Source organism: Prosopis cineraria, unplaced genomic scaffold, assembly GCF_029017545.1.
Source record: "Prosopis cineraria cultivar Desert tree isolate PC_DT_omini unplaced genomic scaffold, ASM2901754v1 PC2, whole genome shotgun sequence".
NCBI lineage: Eukaryota > Viridiplantae > Streptophyta > Magnoliopsida > Fabales > Fabaceae > Prosopis > Prosopis cineraria.
The window spans coordinates 39445947-39455990 of record NW_026555333.1 but is presented as its reverse complement, the minus strand read 5'-3'; the positions used below and the strand labels follow the sequence as shown (position 1 = coordinate 39455990).

The 10044-nt window shown below is 29.8% G+C and overlaps 1 protein-coding gene across 2 annotated transcripts; it reads left to right on the top strand.

Annotated features, from left to right (window-relative positions):
• The first annotated feature begins 7174 nt into the window (after positions 1-7174).
• LOC129304180 (scarecrow-like protein 3) lies at positions 7175-9765 on the top strand. 2 transcript variants are annotated; one of them, XM_054943868.1, is made up of 2 exons: positions 7175-7523; positions 7703-9765. In XM_054943868.1, exon 2 carries the CDS (start codon positions 8018-8020, stop codon positions 9434-9436), a length of 1419 nt encoding a protein of 472 aa, XP_054799843.1. In that variant the 5' UTR covers positions 7175-7523; positions 7703-8017; the 3' UTR covers positions 9437-9765. The 2 variants fall into 2 exon arrangements, with proteins under 2 accessions (XP_054799843.1, XP_054799844.1); XM_054943869.1 differs by having other exon boundaries at positions 7176-7523; positions 8028-9765.
• Positions 9766-10044: the final 279 nt, after the last annotated feature.

Genomic DNA, 10044 nt, shown 5'->3' with positions numbered 1-10044 from the left:
GCTGTGACAAAGAGCTCTCTCATGTGATATCCACCACACAACCTTACAATTTTACTTCACTTCAATTCTTGTTGCCCCACCACCACCAATTATTTTACCCATTCTATTATTATATTATTATATTATATTCCTAAAAAAAATATCAGCTTGGTTCAATGAGTACGGCCAGTTTTCTAATATCACAATCACTTCTTTGGGCTTCATATGTCTATAGTTCTCTATTTAAAGATTTTTTTTGACGTGAGAAGATCTTTATTTGTCTTATGTATTTCTATCTTATTTCTTTTTTTTTAAGAGAGATTGACAATTATATCCCAAAAGAGCAAATGAATAACAGCTAGGTCTTCAATAATTTTTTTAAAAATATATTGCAAATTTGAATTTAAATAACTGCAAATTCAAAATTGTCAATTGTAAATAAGGAATTTAAGCATCAAATATAACTCTCAATATGAAAATAAGATTTTTATTTGCAACTATTTAAATTAATATTTGGAATTAATTTTAGAGACTTTTGCATATATAATTCATGTTATAGGACTAAGCCAAACAAACAACTCAAAATTTATTATATTTTGTATTATGACCGATTTATTATATTTGTCAATGATATATTGTTATATATCAACAATAAATCTTTTATAAATTTTTAATGATAAACTCTTTATATATCAATGATAAATTCTTTATATATGAATGTAAACCAATCATACTTTTAAATTTTTAAAAATTTAATCTATATTTTCTAGGCACACAAATTTTTTTTTGGCTAGTGAGCTAATATAAAAAAAATTTAGGGACCAAACTATTATTAGTAATTCTTTTGAGACCTAACTGTCATTTTTTCTTTTTTAATGTACTATTATATTTTTTATATAATGTCCTCATAAATTATAACTTTAATTTTGATATTTCTATATATAACTTTATAAATACAATGTCACAAACTTCCCTTTAATTTCATAAGACTCAATGTATTGATCAAACTTAGCAAATATGAAAGACACTCCATTCAATCCAATTGAAACCCAAAGATCTTTTTTTAAAAAAAAAAAATGGCGTTCAAATGTTTTGACAGATTAGTCTCTGCCAGCTGTGCAAATACCCTGGAAAAAAGAAAGCTCGTTATTCATTTTTCATAAAAATAATATTTGTGAGTCACTTCATTAAAAAAAAAAATCTATAGCTTTCTAAAGCTCTGATCTAAGACTAAACCCTTTTTTTTATACGATCTAAGTCTAAACTTTATTTGTTCATTTTTTAATTTTTTCGTTTTGCAAGAATTTGAAAGCTCAATATTTTTTTTGGGGTAGCTTTATGGAGCAATCAAGCGTCCAAATTGATTCACAGAGAGCCAACTACCCTACCAAACAACATTTATCTTGTCCGATTTGTGAAAATGAACAACCTTTTATTACAAAAAAAAAATCATTTTAGAAAATAAAAAGATTTGAATCATATCTAGGAATGTATACTAAAATTGTCTATAAGTTAAATTATAAGGACAGGAAAAAGAAACAACAAAAGTTAGTAAATTCTGTGAAGAAAAGCCGTAAACGTATGCTAACCTCTCTCTGGCAAGTTGTCATCAACTTGTCACTTTGCAATTTGGCCAAAGAAATAACTTGTCATTTTGCAATTTTCTAATAATTAAAAATGATTTATCCATGGTGTCCAATTCAACTTCTCATTATAGGAATCAAATATAATTTTTTTTAAGGGTGAATTGTGACCTATTATTTTTGAAAATAAAAAAAATATATTAATTTTTTTAACATTTTCATCTCAATTCCAAGTAGTATGATATATGTAGAACACAGGCATTTACACGGAATCTAAAATAAGTAGCATTATTTGTAACCTATAAATGCACTTTCTATATATTTTTTAATATTTTTATTTAATTGTCAAGAATCTTAAGGAAATCTGAAGTATTACCACTACCTGCTCAGACCAATCCAAATCATTATTGTGTAGGATGATTCTTACGATAATGATCTCATTAGTAGTGGTGGAGTCAAGATTCGAAATTAAAGGATGCAACATAATATAATTTAAAAATTAATAATTTTTAAAATAATATAATATAAGTAAATTAATCGTCATTTTTTAAAAATATATATTAAATTGGCTGATATGGTCTTTTATATAAAATATATATTTTTGTATCTTATATTTATTATTAAAATATTATACATCTAATAAGTTCTTAAGATCATATTTTTTTTAATTTAGTTTAGAGGGTGCAAAATTTCATGAATATGAGGTACAAAGTTGTAAAATTTACATATATAACTTATAATTTTTTTGACACTAATGAGTAACTTTGCCACTACTTATAAGTATTTTGAGGATGATTTTAACAATTTTATTTAACGTAAATGAATCTCCATTTACTCAACATGAGTATCAATAAAATATTACTCTTAAACTATTTCATAAATATCTTTAAAAAAATATCATAATTATTATAATATCACTTTTAAACTAATAGTTAATAATGTTGACCATTAACTTGAAGGTCAGAGAAAAACATGTTTGACTGACACTTGTCATGCCTAGGTTTATTTGGGTTGAGTGACATTTTTATTCCTAGGTTTTACATAACTTGACAACTAGGTATTCTATCTGTCAACAAAATTATCGTCAATCTACACTATTTTTAAGAATCAACATCATTGTCAGTTGGCCGAGGAATCACATTGCAACGATTTTAATACATAAAGGACAACATTTCTTCAATAAATAATTAGTGATAACTAACAATCGTTATGAAATAATTTAAGGATAAAAATATCTGTTAACAATTGATTTATTATCAATGAACATTTACATAAGCATATTTTTCTATAAAAAATTTGATGAAAAGAAATTTCTAACAAACTACTTTCCCAGTTTCATTTTATAAAACATTTTTTAAGATGATTTGATATTTTAAAAAACGTAAAAAAATTTGAAAAAAAATTAAAATTTCATTAGTAATTGTTATTTCAATGAGGCACTTCTTATTAATGAAATGTATTTTTTTTATCAGAATTGAAACGTATAAGTTTATAAAAAAAATTAAGATTATAAACTACATTCAATAAACTTCATTAGTATTTGTAATTTTAAAAAATAAACCTTATAAATTAGGACGGAGCGAGTACAACGATATTTAGTGTGACTTAATTATTTATTAGATTTCATACTCCCTCTATTTCAAAATATTTATACTTAAAGATTATTACACATAGATTAAGAAGCACAATTAACATGTAAAAATCTTATATATTTTAGGAAGAATGACATTTAAGCCCCTCTCAAAGAAATTTATTTCAATAAAAGATTATCAGTTTTACATTGAATATTGTTTTATGAAAATATGTATGTATTATTGTTAAAAACTGAACCTTGACATATTTCAAAATATTTATCCTTAAAGATTATTACACATAGATTAAGAAGCACAATTAACATGTAAAAATATTATATATTTTAGGAAGAATGACATTTAAGCCCCTCTCAAAGAAATTTATTTCAATAAAAAATTATCAGTTTTACATTGAATGTTGTTTTATGAAAATACGTATGTATTATTGTTAAAAACTGAATCTTGACTTGTTAAATTTTTAAAGAAATTCTAACAAAAAAAATACAAATTAATGTTCAGTTTTTAACAACAACACATACGTAGTTTCATAAGATAATATCCAATGTAAAACTAGTGATCCCCTAATGTGATAAATTCCCTTGAAAATGTGTTAAATGCCGTTCTCCCTATATTTTACTAAATTTGCCCCATCATTTATATGGAGAATTTATATCTCATTAATGTGATAACCACATCTTAATATATTCAAAAATAAAAGAGAAAAGTATCATTAAATAGTGGGTTGAAAGTTTAAAAAAAATAAAATTAAATAATTCTTTTTCAAATAAAGAAAATTAATTTTTTTTTTCAATTTATTTATAAATAAAACATCAATATTCGCATGTCAAACTTTGTTTTTACAAATAGTTGATCTCTATAAATAATTAATTTTTTATGAGACTTATATGCAAGGGACAAATGCACCTAAGACCCCTATAAAGGGAAAAAGAAATCACATATAAGCTTCAATATATTCTTAATCGTTTTTGAGCCACCCATATGCAAATATGTTTTTTTTTTTCATGAAAAGACATATTTGTTTTTAAACACACAAACTATATATAATGAACACACATTATATTATTCACATATGAATATTGTGTTTATTATGAATATTGTGTCATATATATACTTGAACAATTTGTATATTATTACTCAACTTAAACATTCAAACCATATATAATAAACGGATATTGAATTGTTTATGTGTAGACTTTGTTATGTATTTTTACGGACATTGTGTCGTATATACATATGAAAAACTTGTACATTTAAAGTAAATGTATCTTTTCAAGAAAAACTTTATTTACATATGGGACCTTTGGCCTTCTTGAAACAATTCAGAATATATTAAGTATATTTTGTGATTTTTTCTATTCTTGAGACTTCAAGTGCGATTCTCCATATATGTAATTTTTCTTTGATGGGATGAGCATTGTAACGTTGGACGGATCAATTGGCAGGACTTAAAGGAAAAAAAGTTGAAACGAATAAGAGCGAATTTTAATAAACATCTCTTAATCATATTTATTTAAATTTAAAACCTCTAAATTTTTAAAATTATACTATAGTTTAGAGGTACTTATTTGATATTGAATTTTTGAAAAAGATGATAAAATTACCTTTTATTTAAATTAATATCAAAACTTTACTATTTTACTTGTCAATTGTCCTATTTCACTTATTAATTTACTTACATAATGTTATTAATTGTGTTACTTAACTTTTGTTTTCATTTTAGGGGTTTAAATTATCTTAAAACAACTTGTTAATTCTAATACTGTATATTGTTTATTTACTTAAGCATTATTTTCATTGCCAGACTTTTATTTGATTTCATTTTAGAGAAATGAACAAGTAAAATAAGGGAATTAAAAATATTTCATTAGTAAAAGAACAAATGAAGTATAATATTTCTGATATTAATTTAAATGAAGGGTATTTTTGTCACTTTTTTAAAATTTAATATTAAATTAGTATTTCTAAACTCAATGAAATTTAAAAATTTTACATGTTTTGAATTTTAAAATAAGTGCGATTGAGGAATGCTTATTGAAATTCTTCCAAAGAATAAGCAGGGTGGCTAGGGTTGAGGAGAAGAGAAGAGAGAGGGAGAGCCACGTAAGAGAGCAAAGGAAGAGATAAAGTTGGAATCCAGATTTGGAAGGAAGTAAAAGTAGGTGGTGTGGTTGTCTTAATAAGGGGGTAGGAAGGAAGATGGGTAGATAATAACACCAAGTCCAGATCGTGTGGTCATCGCCTTTGCTTTGCAACATACAAACAAACAAATCCTTATTTTGGATTTCCCCTTCATTCTTTCTTTTCCCTCCTCGCTACCAAACAAATCTCAGCCAAATGTTTGTTTGTCTTTGTTGCCTCTTGTTTGTCGTCTTCTTTCCCTCCTCGAATATTTTTCTTGTTTGTTTCTTCCTCTCCTTCGCCTTGATTCCTCATCCACCCTGCGTCCTGACAAATTCCCACCCCCTTTGCCCTACTCTGTTTCCCTTTGTTTTCTATGCAATCATCACTCCTTCCTTTTGCATTTCTCCAATTTCTTTCTTTGATCCTCGAAAGTTATTCTTATTATTAAATACTATGTTGTCATTCTAAACATCAGAAAAAACTAATATACTTATTAAAATATTTGTTTTTAAATAAATGAAGACATCTATATCCAGAGCTAGTAATTCAACTCAAACCCACTTGAAAAAAATTAAAATTAAACTTGACTATATGAGTTTTTTAAAAAAAGCCTGCCATTTTAAGTTAGATCCAAATAAACGTAACCCAAATAAGTTCAATAACCAGAATTATTGGCTTTATATGTATGTAGAGCAAGTAATTCAAGCAAAAGCCGATAGGTTAGCCCAAATTTACTTGAAAAATGTTAAGGCCGTGCTTGATTATATGATTTTTTTTGAAAGATAAAATAATTTAAGTTTGATCTAAATAAACTTACCAGAATAAGCCATACTAGTTGGAATTATCTGCTCTATGTGTATCAGTGGAGGATATTTATAGTTTTACCCAAAAAAAAGTAGCAGCTCTCTTAAATTGATTTTTTTTTTTAAAAAAAAGCAATACATTTTGTTTTTTATTTGGTTACACTAGCATAAAAAAAAGTTCGAACTTTGCATAATATCTTGTCATAGTCATATCGACAGAGTTAAACTCATGGTAAATAATAGTAGTTAAATTTTTTTTCCATTAATAACTTTTGATATTATTCATGCTCTTTTTTCCCCTAACAACCATTATTTGTGCATGTATTATCTTGTAATTTAAATTTAGTATTGTCACGACAGTAGATTTCTCAATGTGATTTTTTTTCCTTATTCCACAAGATTTAAATTGAAACTTTATTTAAAGGGTATTGAATTTTTTCTTCCATTTGACCCATGCATACTTTATGTTCTATCTCTTCAAAGATTGAAAATTCTCCCAAGATCATATTTGGTGAAGAATAAGATTCTGTTTTGTGATAAAAGTTGGAAAAGGAATAATATGGCCCATTGGAATGTTTTCCAACTACAGATGTTAGCATCAATAAAGTTTAATTTTAGATTAATATCATACTAAATTGATCTCATCAACTTTTTCCAAACTAATAATTTATTATATATATATATATATATTAATGAGAAAATTATTTAAGCTCAAATAAACCAAAATATGAGGCTTTCATAATTAAAATTGAGCTGTATTATTTATAACTAGAAGACCATATGACTTTTTATCAAAAAAAAATCATTTGACTCTCTTTAGATTTTATATTAATATATTAATTTTGATAATTTACCATTTCAATAAGGAATAAGATTCATTCCCAAAACAAAAAGAAAATCCACCTCAGGCAAGAAAAACTTGATTCACATTATTGTTTCAAATTTCTTTATTTTTTTTATGTCGTTTCAAAGTTTTTTTTTTTAAAAAAAGCATATGGTTTCACAGAGAGAGAGAGAGAGAGAGAGAGAGAGAGAGAGAGAGAGAGAGAGAGATAGATGACAAGAGGCGGTAGGCTTTAGGCTCGTCTTCTCACAAATTCCATTGTCCACTGAGAGGAGGGAAGGACAACAAAACAAAAACGACAAAGGTACCCGTCACGCATTGTCGACAACGTAGCCATGAAGAAGTCCTTGAAACCGAAACTTTTAGTCCAAACATTGAATTTCACTCCCACTCCAGAACAAGCTTCGCTATTCACCTGCTAAAACCGACTGCCTTTCGGTTCTGCTTTTCCCAGATTCAGTTTCTCCACCTTCTTCTTGCTGTTTTTCACAGGGATTCTTCTGGGTTTTGCCTCAATTTCAAAACCCACTCGCGATTCTCCGATTCTCTCCTTCGATTCCCCAATTCTCGCCCTCGATTCTCTCATGATGCTCCTGCTCCGGTAGGGTTCGTTTTCGTCTCTTCTGTAAATTTCTGCTGAATTGATGGAAATTTTTTATTCCCATGTGTGCTTTTGGGACGACGAAGCTTGAGTTTTTCTGACCATACTTTTTTTTTTTTAAATTTTTCGGGTTGTGTTCGCTCACTCTTGAAGTCCATTGTTTTCTTGGTTTTATTTAGGAATTGTCTTTCTCTGCCTTGCGTGTGGGATCTGCAGCATTGATTTTATTACTGAGTTCCTCCTTATCTAGACGCTGGGCTTTGGATTCGTGTTTTCTTTGTCGTTCCTTAGGAATAGGTATATTCTGTGCATTTCTTGAAATTTGTCTCTGGTTATCCTTGAGTTATTTGGATAGATCCTAGAGCTTTTAATTGATCAAAACTTATCATTGACTGTATTCTAAATTATGTCACTTTCTTATCCTGGATAATCGTCATCTCCTTTTGCTTTTATTTCCCGATTCCTGAGATTGTTCTTATTGTTAAATAAGATCTATGTTTCAAGATGAAGGGTCGTCTTCTGTAACTTCATCACCTTTTCAGTTCTTCTCTATGATGTCACTTTCGCCTAGCTTAGGATCTCCATACCCTTGGCTTCGAGAGCTTAAATCCGAGGAGAGGGGCTTGTACTTAATCCATTTGTTGCTCACTTGTACAAATCATGTAGCTTCTGGTAGTCTTGAAAATGCAAATATGGCTCTTGAACAAATTTCCCATCTTGCTTCCCCGGATGGTGATACTATGCAGCGAATTGCTGCCTATTTTACTGAAGCACTTGCTGATCGGATACTTAAAACATGGCCTGGTCTCCACAAGGCCCTCAATTCTACAAGACTAGTCATGGTTTCTGAAGAAATTATGGTCCGGAAGCTGTTCTTTGAGCTGTTCCCATTCTTGAAGGCAGCATTCGTGCTCACAAATCAGGCTATCATGGAAGCAATGGAAGGGGAGAAGATGGTTCATATAATTGATCTCAATGCTGCTGAACCTGCACAGTGGATTGCACTTCTCCAAGTTTTGAGTGCTCGGCCCGAAGGCCCTCCTCACTTGAGAATTACTGGGGTTCATCAACAGAAAGAGATTCTGGATCAGATGGCTCATAGGCTGATTGAAGAAGCAGAAAAGTTGGACATCCCATTCCAGTTCAATCCTGTTGTGAGCAAGCTAGAGAATCTTGATTTCAACAAACTTCGTGTCAAGACTGGAGAAGCACTAGCTATCAGTTCTATTCTCCAATTACATTCACTTTTGACCTTGGACGATGAAGCTTTGCGCAGAAGAACTCCTCTCGTAAAAAAATGCTCCAATGGAAGCCATCTACGAAGAGCCGTGCCAATGAACCAAAGCTCATTAGGTGATTTGCTTGAGAAGGATATGATCAATAATAGCTACAGCCCAAGTCCTGACTCGGCCTCATCATCCCCAGCATCATCGATTGCTTCAATGAGTATGGAGAGCCTTCTCAATGCCTTGTGGGGTTTGTCGCCCAAAGTCATGGTTGTGACAGAGCAAGACTCTAATCACAATGGTTCAACTCTAATGGAGAGGCTATTGGAAGCTCTGTATTCTTACGCAGCATTATTTGATTGTCTGGAATCAACAGTCTCAAGAACATCAATGGAGAGATTAAAGGTGGAGAAGATGCTTTTCGGTGAGGAAATCAAGAACATAGTTGCGTGTGAGGGAGCTGAAAGAAAGGAAAGGCATGAAAAGCTTGACAAGTGGCTACAGAGGCTTGATCTAGCCGGGTTTGGGAATGTACCTTTAAGCTATTATGGGATGCTACAAGCAAGGAGGTTACTGCAGAGCTATGGTTGTGAGGGATACAAAATGAGGGAGGAAAATGGCTGTGTTGTGATTTGCTGGCAGGATAGGTCACTTTTTTCAGTATCAGCATGGAGACCTAGGAAGTAGAATGGGAAGATTTGAAGCCTGGAATGAAGAAGAAAAATTAGAGGGGAAGAAGTCCTGATCAGGTTTTCTTTTATTTTTTTCTCTTTTTATTGTTTGTATGAAAGGGTTTTGTCCATATGGTAATGACTATTTTTCATAACCAGTTTAGGACTACTCATTTTATTCAGTGAAAACCACATGGAGAAGGGAAAAAGACTCGAAAAAAAAAATGATTCTGAGAGTGACAGAGAAGAAGAAGCAATCTTTCTGATTCTGTTTATTGCTGCTACTTTAATTATATATGAATATGAATTCCTATGCTCATGACTACGTACATGTGCTCCTTATTATTCTCTTGTTCAGTGCAAGCATTCTTTTTCCCAAATTATATTACTGAAGAAATTATGTTATTTTCTTCCTCTCATACTTTACGGCCAAATTGGCTGCACTAGGGATAGTGAGAGACAAAGGTAATGTCGTTTGTAACATGTGAGACAAAGTTAATGTCGTTTGTACTACTTCGGGCTTTTTTATAAGAGACAAATGATAGTTGATAGTTAAACTATCTTTTGTAACGATCATTGATAGTTAAACTATCTTTTGTAACGATCATTTGTAATATCTTTTAT